Source organism: Perissodus microlepis, chromosome 23, assembly GCF_051167445.1.
Source record: "Perissodus microlepis isolate ML-2025 ecotype Zambia chromosome 23, ASM5116744v1, whole genome shotgun sequence".
Lineage (NCBI taxonomy): Eukaryota > Metazoa > Chordata > Actinopteri > Cichliformes > Cichlidae > Perissodus > Perissodus microlepis.
This window is the reverse complement of record NC_140482.1, coordinates 37,611,305-37,636,669: the sequence shown is the minus strand read 5'-3', so window position 1 is coordinate 37,636,669 and position 25,365 is coordinate 37,611,305. Positions and strand designations below refer to the sequence as shown.

The 25,365-nt window shown below is 39.2% G+C and overlaps 2 protein-coding genes across 2 annotated transcripts; one reads left to right on the top strand and one right to left on the bottom strand.

The window, feature by feature from the left end:
- Window positions 1-1,569: 1,569 nt before the first annotated feature.
- Window positions 1,570-13,906, bottom strand: LOC146362072 (MAU2 chromatid cohesion factor homolog). Its single transcript, XM_084921483.1, has 18 exons — window positions 13,634-13,906; window positions 13,235-13,318; window positions 12,984-13,079; window positions 12,625-12,719; window positions 12,157-12,184; window positions 11,793-11,948; window positions 10,063-10,209; window positions 9,004-9,094; window positions 8,796-8,899; window positions 8,180-8,257; window positions 7,865-7,930; window positions 7,227-7,310; window positions 5,639-5,688; window positions 5,459-5,536; window positions 5,267-5,378; window positions 4,434-4,524; window positions 4,141-4,268; window positions 1,570-2,824 (listed from the first exon to the last, which is right to left on the bottom strand). Exons 1-18 carry the CDS (start codon window positions 13,865-13,867, stop codon window positions 2,750-2,752), a joined length of 1,797 nt encoding a protein of 598 aa, XP_084777609.1. The 5' UTR covers window positions 13,868-13,906; the 3' UTR covers window positions 1,570-2,749.
- A 750-nt stretch (window positions 13,907-14,656) lies between these two features.
- LOC146362071 (mitochondrial coenzyme A transporter SLC25A42-like) lies at window positions 14,657-20,082 on the top strand. Its single transcript, XM_084921484.1, has 8 exons — window positions 14,657-15,014; window positions 15,396-15,551; window positions 16,687-16,798; window positions 17,037-17,062; window positions 17,583-17,749; window positions 18,054-18,170; window positions 18,289-18,440; window positions 18,559-20,082. The coding sequence occupies exons 2-8, from the start codon at window positions 15,465-15,467 to the stop codon at window positions 18,882-18,884; spliced, it is 987 nt and encodes a 328-aa protein (XP_084777610.1). The 5' UTR covers window positions 14,657-15,014; window positions 15,396-15,464; the 3' UTR covers window positions 18,885-20,082.
- Window positions 20,083-25,365: the final 5,283 nt, after the last annotated feature.

The following is a 25,365-nucleotide window of genomic DNA, read 5'->3' as shown; positions in this document are numbered from 1 at the left end:
AAGCTTTTACACACAAAAAGAGACAGCATGTCCCTAACATGTCCCTTTAAAGGTTGAAAACAGTTTACTTTCAGAGAAAATATTCTAAAAGTGATTTTATATTTCACAAAGATACCTTTAATAGTCAGCTTCTACAGTGGGATTCACAGCAAAAACAGAGTGTGCCATAATTTTTATGGTGAGTCTGAACAGATATAGGTGTTTCACTATACAGGCTAGTTCCTGCTCTTTCAGACTGCTAATTTCTGAGGTTCTCTGGGTTGGCCAATTGCTGAAGTACAGTCCAGAGGCAGAAGCACATCATGTGACAAAGATTACCCAGGCTACTAATCTACTGCCATAAGCTTTGGAGCTGTTGTGTGAGTTTATAATGGTATCCCCTTTAACTGTAAGCATGCAGGCCTGTTTAAACTGACCTCATAATAATCCCCTCTGACTGTCATTTCATCTGTGGGATAATAGTGACCACAATGTGTTTTTTTCCAAGTTTTTCACTATTTCAGCTGCTCTACAGGTGCTGTTACATGCAGCAAAAGAGTCACAGAAGCAGCCACCTTGTCTTGTCACACTTTTCTGTATTAACTAATTAAACAGGTGCAGGAAGAGATGTAGGTACAAAGGTCCTTACAAGTTGGATAGCTACACAGTTAATCCTAGTTAAAGTCAAGCCTTTGTCATGCTTTGAATTTGTGCTTTGAAAATCCCAAAGGATAGATACATGAGTAAGATTATACTTAGCTACACACAGGCCTCATAACTTGTTAAAGACAATTCTGAGAGGTGCAAATGAACATGTTTCCAGTGAGATTGCAGGAGCCATATTCAGTCTTATAGTCAGACAAAAAAGGAGTGGCAGTCTTAGTTTAGAAATTTGGGAAAATGTTTATAAGAATTATTTTAGGTAAAAGTGCTAAAAGCTACATTTTATTTTTTTTTAACTCTGAAATTACAGTGGACGAAAACCTTAACACCATCTAAGGGTTAGTAATAAAACAGACTAACACCAACTCTTACCACTACAACAAACTATAGGTAACACTGACAAATTATTCTTCTGGGAAAGCATTTATTACATGGCATGTCATGTGGATGTTACTTTGAAACCTTGCACCCTAAACATTGCTGTAGAGCAAGCACCCTCACCATAAACCCAGCACACTGCAAAAAGTACTTAGGGAAGTTTTAAGGAAGAATAAAACAAGTCCAAGGCGTGGATTGAGTAGTTGACTGAGGAGCCAACTGATGAGCCCAAACCAAGGATGACCCAGAGAATTCCCTGCCAACATCCAGAGGACACCCCAGAGAAATTACGCTCACATCCCAGTGTGTCATAAGTAACTATCAAAGCTGCACGAGGGGGAACTACACAAAATTAGAGAAGTGGTTTTGACATTGTGGGTGATTGGGTGTATGTGGCATAAGGCCTAGCTTTGCTTCTTACTATCTAAAAGCATATAAAATATGCAAACAATGCATTACTATTCAATACAATTAACTCTAGCACACCCAGCACTTCTAGCAGCACAAGTCAATGAATGTAATGTCCACAAAGTGAGGTAAAACAGTCAATTACAAAATTTCAATCATATTTTTATTGGAAAATTATTGAAAACAATGTAAGAATTAAAAACATAGGAACTGGATAGAACATAGCAAGTACTCAAGCTTAAACTGTGTCCTTACAGAGTGCTTTAAATACCAAGCATCAAGATACCTACACAGGTTAGCTAAAATAATACATATCACACTTTACTAAATTGACTTTATAAAATGTCACTGTACAATAAAAGGTTCAATAAGTGGCAAATCTATACAAACATACTGTAAAGAAACCCCTTAGTGGAACTATCATGACAAATTAAAATAGAACAAAATAAAATAAATTCTTTTTTTGTGATATCTGAAGATTATTGAAGGCTCCAAAAGTTAAAACATGATTTGTAAAAAGTAATACATCTACAGGAATTTATATATTATGCAACTTCCAAAAATACATTGCTTAATGTGTTTTTTTTTTTAACTGCATGTGGCAAACCTAGTGGCCACCAAATCACATAAGTATTTAAACACTGTTTGTTAACAGACCAAGCATCTTCTGCACAGTGGATTCTGCAGCAATGTATACTGTCAATTCTCAGAAGGAAACTTTTTCAAATTATTATCCTGTGAAAATAAATTACAAGGTTTCTATTTTTATCTACTGTGGATTTTGTGCAAAAAAGTTATCTACCAAGAGTTTATTGTTAGCAGGTCAAAAACTATCATACAAGGAATCTGCATCAGTAACTTTCATGCAAGAAAAAACAAAAAAACAAAACAGTATTCATACAAAAAAGGCAAGATGTAAAATATTTACCAACAGTTACAAAAATAGCAAGATGAATAAATTAATTTCTTCTACATTTCTTTACTGCCCACATCTCTCCTCTTGTTTTTCCAGCAAATGGAAAAGAGTCCTGGCAAATGTAGTGAAGGGCAAAGAAGCCTTTTACCATGTGTCCTTCACTCCTTTAATCAACAGAGAGCATGAAATACCTGTACAACTGCAGTTGTAACTTTTCTACAATATTAAAAAATATAATAGCAGTCAATCAGGGAGAAATCTCCAGAAGCTGATAAAGTGAAGGCCCAAACTGTCATCTGTTAAAATCCTTTTAAGCTACAGTGGTCTGGATAGCGGGTTGGAAGGGATCAATTTGCTGCTTGTGATAATTTAGTATCAACAGTCACATGTTAGACAGGAGGTTCCTTATAACAGGCTTGCAAGGCTGGTGGTTGGACCGTTTTGGGCTTGGATCTGGACAGGAGGGGGGCCATCAGTCCACTGAAAGAGAGATGGAAGTAAACCGTTAATGCAGCCATACACCAAAGCGCCTAGCCTCAAAAAGGCCATTATGCGTCATATTCAAGGTCACCGTTTAAACGTTTTTGAAACAGATCTCTTGAAATATTTTATTATATAATAAAGGGACAAGAATTACATCATCTCAAAGACTTTTCTTTTTCCTGTATCTATCTAGAGCTCTAAATCCATCTATCGTGTTTACTGAAAGATCCAATAAACATACCGGGTTTTCCCTGGCTGAATAGCACAGCTCCTCAGCAAATCATCATCAAAAGATTATATTTTTCTTGAAAATTAAATGTAACACGCTAATCCACGATTTTATGTTTTACAACACATCAAGACTCAGGCGAAAATGTTTGAATTTTAACCAGAGCAGTGGTCAGCGATCAGACTCAGCTTGACGAAAATAGCAAAATTTGTGCGTTCTTAAGTTCTTATTTAACATTTGAGAACTTCCAAGTTAGTTGGTATCATGACTCAAACAACGAGCAACAAGCCTATTGTTAACTAACATAAGCATACCATTTTGGAAATGGTAATGGGTATTTTTGGCTTCCTGATAGTTCAACACCGCTTGCAGCCTTATTTGTAGCATTTCCCACACAAGAACCTTTAAACTGTGTCAGGCAACTGTCTCCATCTCTCTCTCTCATAACACTGCAAAGACATGTAGATTTATGTCAGCCATGTGATCAATACGAGCTTCTCCTCATCTGTTTAGACTCAATTGCTAGTAAACAAGTGAGTCTAAACAGTATTAATTAAAATGTATTAATTATCAGCACTAACACTTGACCAGTTCTCCACTGGTTTTACTGAGACCACAAATCAGTTTCTCACTGGTGGATCTTAATGCATTTGATCCTTTTCTATTCAAAGCCTACCAAGCTAATAATTCAAAGCTGTAATCTGTGATTTGTCCACTGACTCGCCGATTTACCTTTTCAACTAATTCAGTCAAACCTACTGTTTACGTGCCATATTTCTGCAGACTGAGCGTAACCACATCCCTCGTGTTACATCACGACCAAGTTCTGATGCTTACAGATGCATTGTGCACGTTCTTTTTATTTCTGGCCAACAGATGAACAATAATAGAAATATTGAGCTTGAGCAAATTAACCAGATGTAAATACCAAATATTTTTATCATGGTCTTTGTCATTTTCCTTTAAGGCCATAATCTTGTTGATTTAGAGCTTCTTTTCTTTTTGGTGCAAGAAAAATTTGATAAAATATTAATAACACAGTGTGATAACAATAAACCTAGGACACCAAGTTGCTTTAACGTACACTGATGAGATTATGCTCAGGAAGGCTGCAGGCAGCGATGTGGTCCTGTAGCAGCTGCTGGGAAAAGTTCTGGTGCATCTGGGCGGCTTCATGGGCATCCATGGTGTTCCCAAGAGCCTTGTTCAAATCTGCAAGCAAGGCACATGGTCAAAACCTTTAAACAAAGCTTGTATTGTAAGAAACTGTGATAAACTCAATGTTTTGCCAAGTAGTCTACACGGATTAGACTGTCTGTGCAGCTCTAAAATAACAAATTATGTTTTACTGAGAAACAGGAAAAGGTCATTCTCTACCTTTCAACAGTGCTGAAGACCAGAGCTGAACTGACATGTCTGGGATCTTGCTGGCCAGCTGCATTGCAGGTACAACCATGTTGTTACTTTCCTACAGAAAAGACAGAAATTTAGAAAATGTCTGCAAATTTTCTGCAAAGCCAGTCCTCATTTGAAGACATGCACGCAAAAAAAGGGTAGGTTTAAAAATACAATGTTCATTTATTTGTACAAGAGTAATGAGGACCCTCCAATCAACAAAATGACAAAGAAATCTGCTCACAAATGACAAAGAAACCAAATGTTAAAACAGTTGTAGCTACAATCATCAGCAGAGGAAGAGCCAGCTTTTAAACATATTTAGCAGAGATGGCCAGAAATTACTGAATCATTTATTTCACATTTTAAAATATTCATGTGCATATTGCAGCCTTTCTCTGTTAGTTGTTTTGCTTTGCCTGAGACTCAACTAACAAGCAGAACTATGCTTTTCTGTATCGACCAGCAAATGCCTCAGTAGCCACAAACTAATGTTATGGGCTGTCACGGGTCCATGCAAATTTGGTTAAGTACGATGAATATAAGAGCAGTTTCATAAACCAAGACAATATATCACTGTTCATTCTGTTCCTTCTATGGGCAAAATGTATAAACAGTTCAACGAATGAGGCTCCAGCTGCAACATTAAACAGCAAAAGGGGAGTGAGATTAGACAGGCGAGTCATTTTTTTCTTACTTTGTTCTGATTTAAAAAATATGAGATAAAACGTTCTATTTAGTGACCATGTTCTTCAGATCTATCAGGTTACCATTAGTGTGAGCATTAGCCCCATTTGCCAAGTATTTAGTCTTACTCTGTGGTTGCCCAATACGTAGAAGATGTGGCCCAGCAGAACAAGGGAGCATGCCGTCAGTCTGTTCAAATCCTCAGCATTAGACATCTTCAAGGTTTCTCTTAGGAACCGTCTTCAAGACAAAGAAATAAAATTATGCAACAGCGCAGGGTGTGTTTTTGGGTGTGCATGCTTGAAAAAACTGTGCCATACTTTGCCTCGTTGTACCGTCCCTGAAAGAAAGACAGGAGTCCCCTGATGTAGAAGGCAGCAGCGCGGAGGCAGTGGGAGCTGAATGAAAAGAGAAAAGTCAAAGGGTGTATATTTCAGAGTCTGAATTAATATTGTCATTTCATGTATTTTCTTGTGTTGAACATAAAACATGGCTCTTACCTTACGGGAAAGTTATGGTCTGGGTTTATTCTCTCAAGAAGGCTGTACAGCTGAGGAAATTAAGAAAAAGACAAAAAAAAAGAAATAAGTAAAATGTTAAGCATTACAAATTGAATAACAAATCTTTTTTTGCCCCTTTGTCTCAAAGCCATAATGTTTATTTTTGAAATGACTTTAATCTCCTAGATGTGGTAGAACTGGGATACAATGTAGTTCTAACCATGCTGAATGAACATTTTTCCTTTGAACATTTAACTCATCAGTGCTCCCTGGTGGATGGAGAATGTAATGGCAACACCATGTATACGAGGACAGGACAAAAGTATTTATTCAGCCAGGCATTGAATTAACCCACAGCCCACTACATTTCACTAATGTAATTAACCATCTGGGGTCGCTGGACGCGCCGGCACGTCAAAATCACATGACCAATTTAAGACGACACAGCTACAAGATGCAGCATGTCAGAGTCTCCATTTCAACTTGGGTCGAAAGTGCGGACTTCAAACTATATACCAGTTTTTGAATTGTGTCGATGGGCCACGTAAAACCAGAGTTCTGATAAAAAATACACGCGATGTTTTTTTCTGAACAAAACAGTGGTGTTTACAGCGGGAAGAACGGTAAAAACTGCGTTTTCTACAGACAGCGCTAGCAAACACTCTCCGCTTGCGAGTGAAAAAAGAAAAAACACCCCTTCCCTATTGGTGTTAGAGTTTACCATGTCAGCCAATCAAAAAAATGATAAGGCAACATGTGACAGTTGGTTGTTTAGGGAGAAGGGGAAGTTTTTAGGAGTGACACCCGCGACAGAAAGCGGGCGAGCGAAAGACAGAGACAGAGCGAGTTTTCATATGTGAGACATTAGTGACGTTTAGCGTGTTTGGAGGCTGTAGTTAGTGTGCTGTGTAGTTATTGTCTTGTATTGTGTGTCAGTTAGACTGCTGAATTTCATATTTGCTCTAAAAAAGCCGTCAAAGGCAGATTCCAGTGTAAACGCTGTTCCCACATGGAAAACTGGACTGATGCACCTCCTGCTGCCAGACCTGCAGGGTTTGGGCCTGTGGTGTTCTCCTCTGTCTTTTACTGAACACACACTACCTTTTTTGGACTGGCTTCTTATTTGATGCAGAACACCTGATTGTTCTGTAAATAGATTTAAATGGTTATATAAAAAACGCCTGAGGCCTTGGCTGCATTTTTAGGTAAATAGTACCATATAACTTTGTTTGCAAAACTTGTGCATAATTTTTAGAAATGTACAATTTCTATTTGCATTTCAAGTTATGAAAATGATTCGTTAAACATGTTTGTGGGTTTTACAGTAAAAAATATAACTTTTTTCTACTCGGATTTTGAATTTTTTGTCTGAATTTAGATCAACTGTGCTAATATAGTATACCAAAATGTAAAAATAACTCAAATTTCAGATATTTGAGGTTGTGCTGAAAATAATGATACCAAACAAGGCAAGAAAAACATATTTTAAAGGTGAAATATAGAGGTAAAATCAAAAGTAGTCAAAAACGGCCAATTATACCCTGGACCCCAGAGGGTTAAAAGACGTAACTCATTATTATGAACTGACCTCCTGGTGTCGGTTGCCTTCCCTTATGTAGACGCTGGCCAAGTTGGTTACAATGTATGTCCACAGTTCCTGGTGTGTGGTGAGCTGAAACACAAGAAGACATGTGGACATAATTTAGATGAGAAAAGAAGTCGCTGCAAGACAGCATTGAAGCGTTTGAAATGGAGGAACTTTTTCACAACTCTAAAAACTTTTGAAGGAAAAGGTACTTTAACTTTTTTTTTTACATTAATGTTAAGTGCTTTCAACCATACATCTGCTTTCCAACTCTGTAATTATAACCAAACCCATGACAAACAACAAGCACACAACTATGTTCAGGGCCTCCGTCTTGTTGTTGTTATTGTAGCTGTTGCTATGTCAACTACCCACTGGATAATAAGTCACATTAGCATTCCTATCGGTGGTGGACGTGCAATAAGGGGGAAAAAAAATAGAATAAATAACAGAGACCTGTAAGCTATGTAGTTCTCGCTGAGCTGCCCTGTAGCTAGCTACTCGCAGGGAGTCCCTAGAAATGTTCAGTCTAAATGCTTCTTATAAGATGAGAAGATGCGAGAACTGTTACAGCAACTGAAGAAAGAGTGCCCCCCCCCTCCCAAAAAAAACAAAAAACAAACAAATTGTCACATACTCACCCGCAAAGCTGTAGTAAACTGTGCTTCTGCATTATCCATACAGTTTACTGAGATACAGTACAGACCCTGTGATATGGGAAGGACAGAAGATGAGATCTTTTAGACTTTTTATTGGAAAAAAATAACCCCAGCAAAACCTCACCCAAAAAACAGGAATAAGACTAAAGCTTTTTTTTTTTTTTTTGCAAGTCATTTTTATAGTTCCTTAAATTTGAAGCCGTGTTCTGTAACTTTTGTCTTATATGGTATTGGTAACACGTTCATTAAGCACAGAGTTTAGACAACTTAAAAAGGGTTTTGGCTGAAAATGCTCACCAATAGTGTGTGAAGCTGAGCAGCATGGTTGGTGAATAACCTGGGGGACTGTTGGCACAGCTGACACACCTGTGAAATCTAGAGGGACAGAACAGAGACTTCATTTTCACAGGACCATTTAGATATGCAAATTATTTTAAAAATATAACCTGCAACAAAAATAAGATTCCCAAAGGCACTGGACATGACTATATGCTTTTTAACAGAGCACATATTAAAGTCAATCTATTACACTTTTCTTGTTTTCTGCCACATATACTGTCAAAATGATGCATGCACATGTTAAGAATGGCCAAAATGTGAAATAATGATGTCAGTGTTTATACAAAAAGTCAGTCGTCAAGCTGCTCTACATGCTCAGTTTCCAGGGAAGTTAATCAGAAGAAAAGCAGCCTTAAGTGAAGGTGGTTTTCAAATGGCTTGCTTCATATAGAGGACGCACAGAGGGGCTGCACCAAGGGTCCAATTAAAGATAAAAAATAAAAACATTCTTTCGAACAGTGAATTCTGTAAAGATACACTAGAAGAGATCAGGGATAAAGGAAGGAAGGATAATAGCATGCTTTAAATAGAAAACAAAACTCAATAACTGGCCATAGAAACAGAAACAATATACCTCTTGTAATGCAGTGGCCTTGTGGCCTGTGACAAGTCGGCACATGATTATGTGTTCCAGTAGAATGACTTGAAAGGTAGATAGGATAGGGCTGCAGTCCAACACTGGAGCATAAAAGACACAAAGGACAAAATTTACAAAAGTAGTAGTGTAGTGTACAGGTGTGTTTTTTGTTTGTTTTACAAACAGTGTGAATATTTTAACTCACTTTTTAGCTTCTCTAGTTGCATAAGAGCTTTGTCTGTGTACTTCTGGGCTTTCTCCAGATAGCCTGCTTGCATGGAGTGCATGACTGTCACCTGTAAAATGAAAAGAAAATACAGTTACCAGTACAGTCAAATCCCTTGCAAAGCACTAATATGGGGGATGGGGTGGGGGGGGTGGGGGGCAGCGCGGGTGTTCCCTCTCAGAAGGTAAATACACAACCATGACTCTCCCAGTGAGACGCATGGTGTAGCATGGGGCTACCACTATAGTTGAACCCCCCCTCCAAACTGTAGTCCCAGAAGCTTTCAAGCTCTATGCTTTTGATATCTACATTTTTAAATGTAGTTGCATTTCCACTGCAAATTAAAACTACAAATTACCTGCAGACCAGCTGGAAATATCTGTGTCAGCAGTTGAAAAACATTTTACAGCAGATGTTTGCCTTGGACTGTTAACGATCTCAGGCCATCTGACTACAAGCAGACAGAATATTTAAATCTTTTGCTATCATGTGTTCCATGTGTTCCACGTGTTCCACTGACGCATTAGGAGTTTTTCCTGTGGAGTTTTAACGTCTGGCTATCACTGGTCAAGGACTAGATTTATTGGTAATCAAACTTTTACAATAAAGAATTTTGCAACTTTCAAAGGAGTGCAGAAACAAGACAAATAAGGATCATTAGATCCCACATTTATCACAGATTTTCCTCTTATGTCCTTTTTGGAGACTTAATAGTGTTTATACTACAAAATATATACGGTTATATGTGTTCCAGTCCACTCTGGCAAATGGTTTAAGTAAATGAAGCGAATATATAAAAAAAAAAAAAATTGCATATTTGTGGTAATTTACACTTTTCTAAAACCCATTTGTGATGCGACTCCCCAAGATGCAATCACATCACATCAGCCACTTAAAGCCAAGTGTAAACAGGGTCATAAACTGGAGGACAACCAAAACGGACTATATACATTAAAAGTAAAAAATCAACCTCTAAAAGTCATGCTGAGGTTAAAACTTTAAGCGAATTTCAAGTTATGGAAAGAAACGCGCCATTACCAAATATACGAGGACACACATATGTTCCTTGGGCAGCCAGTGGAACAAGTCAGCTGGGTTGCTCGGCAGAATCTCATCATCATGGAGTGTGGAGATGGTTTGGATACACTGCTGCAGCTGCTTCAAACACGGCTTCACGCTCTTCACCTGGAAATGTTCATTAATATCTGTCATACCTCTTTGTAGCATTTAGCACACAGTTATACCTCTACCTATGCCACTAAAATCAACATTTGAATGCATGAACATTAAAACTTTCATAATCCTACCGATGTTACAGGAGAAACATAGCTTACAAATAGGGCTGCCACGATTAGTCGACTAGTCACGATTACGTCGACTATCAAAATCATCGACGACTGATTTAATAGTCGACGTGTCGTTTGAAGCTTTGTAAGATCCCAAAAGACGCAGGAATATGTAGTAGGATTTAAGAGTGCAATAACGGACTAAAACAGAAGATGGCAGCACTGCATGTACAAGGATGCCAGCTGCCGTTAAACCCCGAAGAAGAAGAAGCTGTGTCCCAGAATTCATAGCGTGGCCCAGCTCAGTTGTCAACAATGGCGGCAGCTAGTTAGTTTTAATATTACTCTTATTATTCTTTCTGGGTCACAAAATAAACGTTTAACATATTTTCAGGCGAGAATGTAGCTGTGTAAACCTCAAATGTCTGCTCAGTCTATCAAGACACCACATATTTTAAAAAGCGCTCCGACGTTTTCGGAGAGTCTGTTACCCACTAGCTCGATAGCTAGCCGGGGGCAAGGCTCACTAGAGCGCGTGAGAACACCGGACTCCTGGCAAATCGTTTTCAAACCTACCGCTGTCTTTCGCTACTCAGGTTAAACATATATAAGTCACTTAGATAACTTAACAATGTTATTGTTTGGCTTTCTTTAGTATTTTATTTGTTCCTGAGTAAATCGGTTTGGCTGAGATTAAAGTTATAGTTTTTACACAGCTGAATAAACGTCAAGCAGACAACTGATTATCAGAAGTGTGAGATGCTCGAGAATTTACTCCGGTGTCCTGTTATATTTTAGATAGCAAGGAGTTTATTAAACTTCACCGAAACAATCTGCAAATTTCATTAAAATTTAATAAACTATCATCTTGTCTTTATTTTTAGTTAGCACATACCTTAAACACTTAAAGCTGTAAGCTAATGATAGTTATATAAGAGCAGATGCTGCTGGTGCAATAAGTTTTACGTCCAATGGATGCATGATCTGATTAGTTGACTAATCGCAAAAATAATCGGTGACTAGTCGACTATCAAAATAATCGTTTGTGGCAGCCCTACTTACAAAGCTTAAAAATAATCTGCAACAGAAATCTCTGGCAGGACTCTGAAACGGTAAATACTGCAACTGTCAATTGCACTGACCCATGCATGCAGTCTGTGAAATGGGCAGGCATTTGTTGAGTTTTGTTACCGTAACCATTAAATAAATCTTATCCCAGTGCTCTGGTGGGATAAGCCAGAAACACTTATAATGTCAGCATTCAGGACTGAGCGTTTAGTAAGGCTTTAACAAGCTTTTAAACCTTATTAACTAGTTTTTAATTAAATGTAACAGATGACTCGATACACACTGTTTTTATGTCCTAATAACCACTAAAGTTGAAGTTATGGCTCCCTCCACATTTTTTCAGATAACAGAATAATTGCAGAGTAGCAAGCCTTGTTTTTCCAAGTGTTTTTGCTTAACACAATTTCCTCTTACCTGTCCAGCATCCAGGTAGTGTGTGACCTGTAGCACAAGGAAGAAGACCCTCAGAGACTCCTTCTGGATTGGGTTTCCCTGCCAGTTTTCCACTATAGTTCCACATAGTGTGAGAAGAGGATGCACCTCCCCAAGCTTCCTCTCCATTAGCAGCAACTAGAAGATTGGACAATATTAACACAATCAAAAATGCTTTTTGTTTATTTTAACTTGCACTGTAATGCCATTAGCATTGTGTTAAAAACAAACAAATAAACCCTGAAACAAAATGACAACAAAACAAACTGTTATTGTATGCACTATTTAATATAGTGTGTATTACAACTCTATAGCCCTACAAAGTGAAGTATGACAAAATACTCACCATTCCTTTACTAAGGAGAAACAATGCCCTAAAAAGCAAGAACAAGTCAGGTGACTTTAGGAAGACAGACAATCTGATTTTTGTTTCCTTACTTCACTAATACTTTATTTCTCTTAACACAATACCTGTTTCTATGTCTGAGCAAATATGGACGTGACTCAGAACAGGTTAAGCGAATATGAAATGTATTTGGCATTATTTTGCATAACACTTTTTTTCCCTTTTCTTTGGTAAATGAACTCCTGTATATTGTTTACATGATCAAAGTAAACTGAACACAAACACAGAGTTTAAATATAAAAATCTGACAAACATGTATGACATTTCCTCTATTACGCACTGTGTCAGCTGTGTTGTCAAGAGTTTCATAGTCCACTTTCTCATGACTTTTTAGGAGACCTAAGAAACCTCCAGCTACCCGCTCAAAGCCTTAAATGCAATTAACAGAAGACAGGTACATCTATTTACCTGGTATATTCGGAGCCCACCACTCGGGCGTACTCAGCTCCAACTCCCAAAAGGTCACATGCTGACACCAAGTCTTTCTCCAGTGTATGAAGTTGCTAAGAGACACAATTAATAAACAATGAATAAATGAAAACAATGAAAGAACACAGTTATCTACTGGGACGTTTTGTTTTTGTTTTTTTTTTTATTAGACACAAACTCTAGACTCTAACCAATATAGTTCAAAAAGCTCTCATACTGGATTTATTAAGTTTATTAATATTAAGAGAACACTATTATACCTGCTTATCAAAATATCTCGCATGGGTAAAGTAATACCCTAGGGGGAAACATTGATACTCATTGTACTTAATACATACCGCCAGCTGGAACAACAATCTGCAGTGCCAGTATGGTGTTTGTTGTGAAATCTGGATGGCTTTGCGCAGCAGGGGTTTTGCAGAGTCCACCAAATTCTGAAAATCGATTTGCAGAATCAATAGTTAAAAGTCAATAACAAAGACCACAAGGCATATCTGTTTTTTAAATACAGAAATTAAAATGTCCTACGATAAGCAGTAAAAAACAAACAAATATTATAATGACCTTACCTTGAATTAGAATGGCTTACCTGTTGGCAAAAGAGTTCTGACAAAATGCTGGCAGCTTCAAACTTGACATCTTCAAACTGAGGAACTTGCTGAGATATATACCACTGCAAAGCAAAAGACAGAAAATGTTGGCGGCGTCGCATTTGCTGTCGTTTCTGACAACATTAAACGCTGATAGTAGCTTTTTAAGCTAACAGCAAAGAAAGAGCGAAAGTCTAAGACTCGGATGGCTATCTAACAAACAGCTGATCAAATCAGACACGAACTGACGTTATTTCTTCATCCATTTAAGAATCAAACCTTCCCGAATAAACAGCGATTTAAAGACTTCCGCCGTTCACCGTTTTCGCTCCCTGCGGCCTACACCCGTCCCCTTCTCCGCAGCATCCCCGCTCTTTCCCAGATCAAACGTCCCTCACCGCTTTCTCCAAGTGGTTGCGGGCCAGCTCGCTGTTCTTGGTGTGGTGGTAGAGAACCGAGCCAAGCTGAAGATGTGTTCTAGCCTCGATCCTCTGCGGGGGCTTAAACTGAAACACGGCCTGTAGACAGTGCACACAGAGTCGTATTTTAGGCGGACTGGAAGTTCGGAAATGCTCCGCAAAGCCTAAAAGGGCGAGGTACCAGCGCTCCGGGGCCTCTACGTTTGACGCCATTTTCCCAGACAACAACAAGTTTTTCAGCGCTACGGCCAGACTGGCGGGTTGCCAGGTTCGGCCATGTAGAAAGAGCTGCTCACTACTCCTGTTTCGTTTACACTGTTTAGTAAACCTTAAATTATGTTTGACTACTAACTAAAATCACGATGAGTATATTAGAAGTAAATACTTTATCTAATTGCATTTTACTTCAGACACCGTTGCTTAAATATCAATATCAGGCTGTAACTTGTGATGTATTACTCTTATTCAATATATTAAGTTTTCTTTCCCTGTGCCTGACAAAGTATGGCTTTACATATCAAACACAGCTATTCCAAGCGCCCATGTGAACTCACAACACAAAAAATATTTCTTCTAAGTTGACATGCAGTAAGTTATTTAGGGGGTAAGTTGTTTCCCGGGGGGATCAACTGATCAGTAGATTAATTAATCAGTCAATTTGGAGTTGTGGTAAGTATTTGAGCCCATTTCCAAACAGCACATTTGATTATTCCTGCCTTTTGTTTTAGTTTTTTATATGTTTGAGCATGTTAGTTAGGTAAACTGAGCAGTCCAAACAAATATTCTTGAAGAATGTAAACATTTTTTTTTCCAATAAACTAAATTAAACGGGACACAAAGGCGATGAAGAAAATGATTGTAACAGAATTTAAACGTCAAAAAAAAAGGAAAAGAAAATGTACACAATGTACAAAAATGTAGTGACTATTAAAAATGTTGGCAAAACCTGGCAACCCAATGTTGTGGCCAATCTCGCGAGACTTTACTACAACATCTATATTAGCTCTTGGGTATTGTAGTCAAAATAATGTTATAAGCCGTCCCAATTTTTCTTTAAGACGCTGAAAAGCCTAAATAATCTCCTGCGTGGAAGCAGGGTGCTGCTCCGAGTGCAGTTTTCACCCAGACGTCATTTTTAAAGGATTAACACCCTTTGCGCTGCTTGACACTTGTGTATTTTTTTTATAGCCATCTCCAGAAACGTCAACATCGTTAGAAGACGTGCAGAAAGACCTTGAAGCGTGTTCAAGGTTCAAGTTTGTGCGAGAACACAACACATGTGTGCATCAGACACCAGGTCAGACTGATTTATCACGTCGAAGATTTCCAAACACGGAGTCCTTTTTGAACACAGACGAAGGTAACAAATGAGATAATCAGTCGTGGTGCAAATATATTTAACTGCACAGAGATTACACACGCTTGTTTATGCACTGTTTGTATGGATAAGGCGCAGTTTATGCATTTGCTTCGAGGTGCGGTCACTAAGTTGTTGGGTCAGTTTTAGAGAATAATCAGCAAGTGTGATGATTAGTATTACTTGGATCAAGGATGGATCGATCCTCGGTAATGCAATACTCTGTTTACAAGCCAGACTGTTTGTGCAGAACATGGGCGTGCGTGCAAGCACGTACTCGCGTCAAGTACATATAGAGAGGGACTGCGACACAAGGGGCTGTGTAGTGTTGAACTCAACTGTCATATCCTTGACATATTTCTCTATATTTCTCTTTGTCTGCAGTGTTTTCTTTTCTTTATTGAATGAGCAGTCGGGTGTTTGGCAGCCCTTGGTAACCCTTAAAGGGGAGACATGGCCCATCGTTTGCAGGACCGTCAGCACAGGCTGCCAGTGGCTCAGGCCACTGTGTTGACTTTGCCACCAGCCAGCCAAGCAAAGGTGAGGATTTGTTTCTATTCATGCCTTAAACTTGAAAACAGGTGATTGATGATACAGTCTGTTTGAGCATGCCAGGGTGGGGTTGGCATTTAAAGTTTGAGTCATCTTGTTTACAGAAGAAGAGTCAAAATATGAGTCCATATCGAGCCTAATGACTGTGTATAAACACGTTTAAAACTGCATACAAACTAATATTTTTGCACTCTGTGATCATCACATCCTGCCTGTCATCTATTAGTCAGTCACATCAGGTGATGAGCATTACAGCAGTATTTTTTAAAGGCACCAGCTGCGAAAATAAATAAATAAACAAAATATTCATTTATGATTATGATAAAACCTGAAACAAAGCCTGCCTTGCAACTCTCTCAAATCCAGCTCAGTTACACAGAAGTGCTGTTGTTATTGTGAGATCTAGTACAGTCTTCCTTATAACACCATCTGAAGGACAAGTGTCTTCTGCTATGTGCTTTAAATAGCAGAGAGTTGCCACATAATCCAAAGCTGGTCTTTGTTTACAAAGCAATGGGGTGGATAATATTGAGTAACCAGAATAATTATTCATATTTCCAGTAGTTTCACATGGTTAGGATTGCTGTAATAGTGGATTTTTAATGGCCTAAAGCTTTTGTTTCCTTATTGAACACCAGTACAAAGTCAGTTTTAAAATACTGAACCTGAAAAACAGATTTTTATTTTATTTGCTAAAGTTAAATTACAGCAGTTAAATCTGCAATCATCATAGTAATAATGCAGCATCTTTGTTCTTCAGTTCAAATGCTCTTCTTATCAGTTGGGAGTGTTTATTGGGTTCAACAGTCCCACTCACTTCAGGGTCTTGCACACACAAACAGCTCCTGGTCTTGTGAATTGTTACCTTTTGTGATTCTTTCATAACTGTGAAATTTTTGTCTCTAACCAAAATGCGAATTTCTGCTGTCGCATAAACGTGGGAGCCTACGTGCTAATAAACATGTGGTGTTTCTTATGCAGTTCATGAGGATTAGAAAGCTAAATAAACCCAGATAAACAATTAAACTTTTTTTTGGTCCTCCATTAAAAGCCAGCGTAATATTTTGAAGAAATGGGAAGTTATGATAACGTCAGTACTAAATAACAAAATGTTTTCAAACAGGATATGAGGCCTAGCTGGTCTGCTCTGGAATCCCTGTTATGTGGTGCGTTTGCCGGAGCTGTCGCCAAAACAGTTATTGCACCTCTGGATCGCACCAAAATAATTTTCCAAGGTAAGTGTGACAATGTGGAAAATATGGAAAGAATATAGGTTGGCATGTTAGCGACTTAACCTCTGTTTTGTGTATTAGGTGTCACCATAAATGCAGCCACTGTTTTTCTGTTTGTACCAGAGTTCTTGCTAAGTGTTCCTGACTAATTACTAATCCTCTTAGTAGATGTTTAACTTATGTGGGAGAGTGTGTATTTTTTAGCCTTGAGGTTCACTGTGTCTCTGTTGTTTATTCACAGTGTCCTCAAAGAGATTCTCAGCTAAGGTGAGTTCAGGCGTCTGTCCTATCAGTGAGTCAGGAACTGATAAGTTGCAGATTGACGCAGGTTAATTCATGAATGTAATGATAAGAAAATACAAATAACAAACAAAGGAGTGTTGTGGATTTTTGCATAGGAGTAGTCGCCTGCTTTTCTTCATTTTGAAACATTAGCAGCGAAGTGTTTTTGATTTAGGTAGCACAAAAACATGCAAAGTAAATAATGTTAAAACATCGCCTTAGTCTCTAGTACATTCAGGACCAAGCGGTACCGTCGTCTCAAATGTATTTTACAGATGAAACAGTTATTTTTTTGATTTATAAGCAGTAAATAAATCAGTAATAAAGAATGCTACCATTAGCTAGAAGACTGCTGCAGCGCTAATATTCTATATGTTCTTATTCTCAAGTTGCACACATTTTCGTAAGCTTGGTTAGCTTGACTATATAATGTCGTTATCCTGATCGTGATAAGATGATTAGGTGCGGAAAACATGACCGGACTGTACCCTTGTTCCTAATCTAGGAGGCTTTCAGGGTCATTTACTCTACATACATAGAGGGTGGGCTGTTCAGTCTGTGGAGGGGAAACTCTGCGACCATGGTGAGGGTCATGCCCTATGCTGCCATCCAGTTCTGCTCACATGAACAGTACAAAAGACTGCTGGGGAGCTGCTACGGCTTCCAGGGCAAGTGAGTAAGCAATTTATATCCATACACTATATTTACAGTTTATAAGCCTGACTAGTTTTTAGCTGTGCTAGCAGGATGATTCTAGAGATGTCACTATAAATCACTCACTTTGTTTGTTATTGGGTTCTTATTACTGGCAATCTATCTTGAAACTCTTAATAGAGTTTTGTCAAATCCGACCCATCGTCAGGTCAAAATTTCTGACGCTGAAATACAGCATCAGAGAGCCTCTAGCATTATTAGTGTGTTTCTTTGATTTTAGTTTGCTCATTCTGTCTGTATACTATTATCCTGGTTGTTTCAGAGCTCTGCCTCCTTTTCCACGTTTCCTGGCTGGGTCTCTGGCTGGTACAACTGCTGCTATGCTTACCTATCCACTGGACATGGTACGAGCCAGGATGGCAGTGACTGCCAGAGAAATGTAAGTACCTAACAATTGTGATAACACGCAAAAGTGTATGTTACAGTATCACACAACACAAAAAGGTTTGTGTCAGCTTGGTAAATGATGTCTTGCCTGCCATGTGTTCCTTCAACAGGTACAGTAACATCATGCATGTCTTTGTGCGGATCTCCCAGGAGGAGGGTGTCAGGACACTTTACCGAGGCTTCACCCCCACTATTTTAGGTGTTATCCCATATGCAGGAATTACTTTCTTTACCTACGAGACCCTCAAAAAATTACATTCAGGTACTGACCATTGAGGCTTTTTCGTTTCAAATCAGTAAAGTGGAAAACATACATACATCTGTTTTTTCACTTATCAATTTTTTCATGCATTTCTCTGTTGGTGTTTTTCTCAATTCAGAGAAGACAAAGCGATCCCAGCCTTACCCTTATGAGCGCTTGGCATTCGGTGCCTGTGCAGGCCTGATTGGACAGTCGGCGTCGTACCCCCTGGATGTGGTACGTCGGCGCATGCAGACAGCCGGAGTTATCGGTTCGTCCTACAGCACCATTCTGGGAACCATGCGTGAGATCGTGACTCACGAGGGAGTTATACGCGGACTGTACAAAGGCCTGAGCATGAACTGGGTGAAAGGGCCCGTTGCAGTGGGGATAAGTTTCACCACATTCGACATTACGCACAACCTTTTGCTCAAATTGCACCAGATGGGCAACTTTATCCACTGAATCATGTGGGAACAACATAGGCGTAACATATGGCACAGATGAGACTGGCATAAGAGAGGTTGTCAGGTCTGTGGGATGGCAATAATATGTCTCTGGCCTCTGCAGGACTATTGTGTTGCACACCCCTGTTCCCTTAAGGCAGGATGTCAGAAGAATGGACAGGAGATCTGCTGTTCACACAGATAGGCTTTATCTCAGACTTTGAAAAATGCACTTTCAAAGAAAGTGAAGAGACAAAAAAGTATTTTGAAATTGTTCACACAATCTGAGCTTTGTTGTGAAATCATAATACCTTTGTGAAGGTTAAAGCAGTGAACAGCCAGGTGTGTTTTTGATTGCATCAGTATGGAGAAAATATTTGCACTTCATTAAACATGCAATGTTCTTTCAGTTTGACCCATTATCAATACAGAGAACACAATGAGTTTGAAACCTTTAAATTAGGAGACAAATTTTGATTTTAAATAAGCGCTTTCATTTCGTTAATATTAAATAGCCTGATTAAATAAGGTATTGTTTGTAATGAAGGCTGAGTACCCAGTGTTCTTTGTCTTTGAATTTCATGAAATTGTGTAACTGTGCCAATGTGGACTGATGGAGTGAAAGAGGGTGATCATGTCAGCAGGACTGTGCAGTTTCACTTTCCATGCAGCACTGAGGTGCAGTGAATTTATAGTACTTATGTCTAATAAGTGGACGTTAATCAAACCTTAAACCTAAACAAAAGACAGATTTTGGGGTTATTTGCCTGTTCTTGACATTTCTGCTTTTTTACTCTACTGTTGTCACATTGCTTGTACTTGCTTGTAAAGCAGTGTTTACTCAGAATCTAAACATAACACACTTAACTTGGTCTTCTTCTTCTTCTTCTTCTTCTTTTTTTTTTTAAATAAAAGTAAATTAAACAGTAAATGGATATTTCAAAGATGGATCATATCCAGTGATGTAAATTTAGTTCTTTTGTGTGTGTGTGTTTTTCTTTTTAAGATTGTCTTTCCATTAAAGGGTCCATCCACACCACTAAGCAATGAATCCTTTTGTCCACTTGAGGGGGCCATGTAACAAGCAAAGCTAATGGTGCTGTCATCAGCATTCAAGAGCAGATTTAAATCACTGATGTTCAATCAGTTTTACATGGCTGAAGAAAAGCCTTCACTAATGGTTGTATTACCAATAAAATGCTTTTTCATTGTCATAAGTGTTTTGTTTACATTGGGTTCCCCAAAGACTGGTCTATTGTGTCACTTGTCAAAGTTTAAATAGACTTAAAAACACATATTGGACATTTCAGGTACACCTTACTGGACTCTCTCTGCCTTCAGAACTGCTTTAATTATGGTGCAGGTTCAAAAAGGCTCTGGAAACATTCCTCACAGATTTTGGTCCATATTGATAAGTTGCTGCAGATTTGTCCGCTTCACATCCATAATACAAATCTTTGGTTCCACCACATCCAAAAGGTGCTTTATCAGATTGAGATCTGCTGACTGATTCTCATTGTCATTTGAGATGATTTGTTCTTTGTGACATGGTGCATTTTTCTTGCTGAAGCCACCATCAGAAGATGGGTAGACTGTACTTGTAGAGGGATGGACATGAGCTGCACCTGTGGTCGGGTAGGCTGCGGCATTTAAACTATATGAAGCTGGTACTAAGTGACCTTGAACCTTTGAATCGATAGAGCCGTGCTTTCATGCTGTTTATGTCAAAAATCTGATCATACCAAAATAGTAACAGAACTCACACCAGACCAGGCATCGTATTTCCAGTCGTCTGCTTTTCAAGTTTGAAAAACATTCATAGTTGACAGGGGTGGCACTCAGCCCAGGGAGATGCTCTTCTGCACGCTTGGTTGTATTGAATGGTTATTTGAGTCACTGCTGTCTTCCTTCTCTTACTTCTGACATCAACAAAGCATTTTTTGCCTGTAGAACTGCCACTGGATATTTTCTTTTTTTGTGACCATTCTCTGTGAACCGTATAGACGGCTACATGGGGAAATTCCCCCAGTCGAACAGGTGTGGTGGAGCCAGAGACATGTAAATAGGCGTACCTAATAAAGTGGCGGGTGAGTATATGTGTTGCTTGGTCTTCTTTTACTTTCAGTAGATGGCAGCACTGAGCAGCTACTGTCCCTGCACAGCCTGGCCTATAATGGGGGATATTTAGGCTCTGATCACCTCATGGCCTGAACTTGACCTGTTCTCTTGTTCATTTAGAAGCTTTTTCACTGTTATTTTATGAGTTGTATTTAACACATACATGCAGCTTAGTTACTTATTCAGTTAAAAAATATAGAGAAATTAAAATTATAAATCCCAAAAAGGTTAATTACATGCTTAAACACTGTATAAATGTTTGATGTGCTGTATTTTTTCCCCCAATATATGATCCCAGTATAACTTTTCTCTATATTTAATATTTGGGAATTTTATTTCTTTGTAAAAATGTTTGTATTATTTTAATAAACTTTATTACAAAACAAAGCAAAACAAAAAACCCAACAAAAAATGTAAAATCACTCAGCAAATGAAAAATAGCCAGAAACGAAAAGCAGTTGTAAGTAAACAAACAAAATTAAATAAAAATTACAAAACATCATTTAACTGACGTCTTAAATACATTCACCTAAATCTTTTGTAAAAAAGGAACTGATTTGAGATAGAATATTACTTTGCAATACTATTTATATTTTTAATATTTAAGACACTTTTACATTTTAGTTGTCATTCTAAACTGTTTTCTCAAATATATTTAAGCAAAGAGGATGTGCTTTGTTCAAATCTTTCCTCCATCTTATCCTGTTTTTTTGTGCTGCGGGTACGCATGAGCTCTGAGTAACTCTGAATTATATGAGTGTGTGTGTCCCCAGTCTGTCGCATTATTCGGCACCCAAAAACTGTTTCTATTCTTCACCGCCGGCTGGGTGTTGTCTCCTGAACTTCCCATCCGAGCTGGATGGAGGGATGCTGCCCTCTTTCCGTCTGCCAACCTTTTCTCGCCCACCCTCCCTACCTATATGACCTTGACTATGAATTATGGGATATCCTGCCACCCTACAGTGTGCAGCCACCCACCCAGGTACTGCAATAGTCGAAACAATGCGACTGGCTGGATAACATGGTTGGAGGGCGGGTGCCTGAGAGAAGCGGGCGGAGGAAGAAGAGGAGGAGGAGGGGTGGAAGGATGCTTCTTGAAGGCGCCGTTGCCATAGGTAACCTGGATCTGTGCCAAGGGAGGGGAGTGAACCATTTGCATGTATTCAAATCTCGCATGAATAATTCACTTTGAAGCCCCTGCTGGAGCACTGGCAGACAATAGCCACACACACTTGCACATAAATGCACAGTATAAGGTGGAAATGCACACAAAAAAGCCTTCCCGCGCGCACACACACATCCAGTCTCCGAGGGTGTGAGAAAGGTGAGGAGTTTTGACTGGGAGGATGCTTTCTATAAAGCCTTTCACTGGAAAGAATCAGATTGGGCTGAAACTGTGGCAATGGCAGTAAAAATTTTCCACAAGAAGACTTGAAAACATTCAGGCACTCTTCACCCGTAACACAATAGATGTGAGCAACCTGGCAGAGGGGCCATTTGACTTTGAATCTTTGCTGTGGATGTCACAGCACAGATTTGGAAGGTTGAGAATGTATGATAAACATATGCACACATGTTCACACCCCTTGTGGTGTCCTGCAGAGGAAATGCTGGCAGGGATCCAGTTGCCATCACTTTGAAGGCCTGCTCTGTGTTAGACTCCTGCGCACCTGTCTCCAAGGCAGCTTCCATAAATTCACGAGCATTAAAATGCCTTGAGGGATGTTTTATCTAACATAAACGGGCCTGTAAACCTTTAGCCGTAAACTTCCCTTAAAAAAGCCAAGAAATGGGTGAAAAAAATTGCTAATCCCACTGCCATGACTATAAAACTCAGTCAGGAAAAAGCTACAATCCCTCCATGCACGTATGCTGATATTTACAAGTGCTATATGATCGTCATCCTCTCCTACTGCCACCTTCAGAGCACCCACTCCCCATAGCTCAGTCTTGTTAATTTTATAAGATCCTGCATATTGCCACTTATCGGCTGGCAGCGTTGTAAAAGCTCTGGGGTCAGTGCATTACTGAGCTGCTGGGCTCCACTCTTCCATTAGAGGGAGTGTTCAGGCTGCGTTGGCCTTCACTCAATCAAATACGGGCTGCGAACGGCTGCTCCAAGTGCAGATGAGGGGGCTCAAACACACACTTTCCCACACACACAAACATACAAATGGAGACTCCTTCAATGCTTTTTTTTTGTATGCATAAATCTGAGCACATAAATCTGGGCACCTGCACACACACACACACACACACACACACACACACACACACACACACACACACACACACACACACACACACACACACACAGTGTATGCGTGTTACCTCTACTCACTGTTTCACTGTTTAAAGCCCTGAGGCAGTTAACAAGTTCATTTGCATAGTATTTTTGCATTTAAAGAGAGTAAATGCATACGTGTATGTGCTTGTTCTGCTGCTGACATTTTCACCACTTGGCATTTAAACATATTCAACACGCAATGAGTTGTAGCTTCCTCCAATCCCTGGATCAGGTGAAACGGATGAGAGGCGCAGCCTACAGCAGCGAGCAGAAATAAGAATCGGGGTGTGCGGGTGATTTAATAGAGATTCCAAAATAGAAATTTAAATAGAAGTTGTGTTTGTTGGAACGTACAGTTAGGAAATTATTTTTCACAATCAGCCAGGAAATGAGGTCAGTTTTATGCCACTGCCTGTCAAGGTAGAGTCAAGGTCATAGGACGTTAAAGATGAGCGTTGATGGGAACAATGTTGCCATTATTTCTCGCAAATAATTCGTGACTGCTCTGATTTTCTGACTTTCTGGCATATTAATGTTGTCTGATGACCTTTTTCAAAATGTTGTACAATAGCATTGATGTTTAAAATGAATATTTTAATAACAGTAATCATATTTTTGTCTATTGTTTTTTTTTCATGTAACACCATTTCTGCACTCATAGTCTACACACAGAAGAGACACCATACCCACCATCCAGTGAGTGTGTGCCTGTTTATAAACATGTATCTATTTCTTCTGCCTGAGAAGAAACTGGGGGTCGGTGTGTGGGTGTGTGGGTGTGTGACGGGTGGATGTATGAAGGAGAAAGCTCTGACAGACTTTGCATGTGAATGGCCGGGGTCCTGTGAACCTTCTGCTCTCTAGCTCCGCACTCAATGGCATCACTGCAGTTAGCATGACAAACTAGGCTCCAAGTTCTCGGACTTTTTGAGACAGCCTCTCCCTCCACACCCCCACCCTCAACAGCCCCACCCATCAATGTCCTGACTCCACCATAACAAACCCGTTACCCCCAACTTGCTCCTCAGTGCTTTGGGCTGGGCCTAAAGAGTTTATTAGGTGTCTGGGGGGGTACCAAGTTCAGGGGAGCCAAGGAGATGACCCCTGCAAACAGACACACACACTTCCTGAGTGTGAGAGAAAATTTCAAATTGCACGATCACCGGTTTTAAGTACGAATTGTTTTCTTTGTTATACACCAGAATTAAAAAGAGGTTTCATTCCCAGCCTTTTTCCTTTCTTATTTCAGCTTTCCTTACACTCCAACATCATATTAACACATTTCATAAAGCCAGCCCTTCGTTATACGTGAGTATGATAGCAGTCATTGGAGTCTGGAATTAGAACACTTACATAAAAATTCCGTTTGGTTTTTCAAATGCTGGAATGGCATCAGTGGGCCTCAGCTGAGCTCGGATCCTTTGGGCGCTGTTGCCATGAAGTAAAAACATGTTACCTGTACTGTACGGTATATCCTATTTGCAATCCAAAGATGCCCACTTTTTGTTTAGTTATGTTAATTTACTTATTACCACATGTGCTCATTGGCGTACACATCTTTGCGTGTTTTCTTTGAGTTCTGTGGCTCTAATCATTTTTGGCTCGTTTGAAAACGTCGCTCAATTATTTGAGCTCAGCATGATAATATCTGGTAAAATAACTAGATCCAGTTGTCAGTGGATTGTGTTGTGTGAATAAAAGCACTACATTGTGTGATGACTGCAATGCAGTTAATAAGGACTGCTCCTTATTTTGTAGTGTTTGTGCTGATGGTCTCTATAAAACACACAACACCCAGAATACACTCCAAGCTGATGTCACCTTACAAAGGACAATTAAGATGCTGTTTTATGAGCCCAGCTTGGAGAGTTAAATTATACTGTACTTAAGAGCATTTCTGAAATATATGCACACAAATAATCCATGGAAATACGCTTTTGTACATAACAGGCTAAATATCTTATTTACTGGGACTCCTCATTCAAGCTGATTGGTTTTTTGTGATTTGTGTTATTGTGCTAAAACAAATTAATTATCCTGTGTGGTTTATATAATTAACCTCTTGCACAAAAGCAACAAATCAGAGAACTTGCGT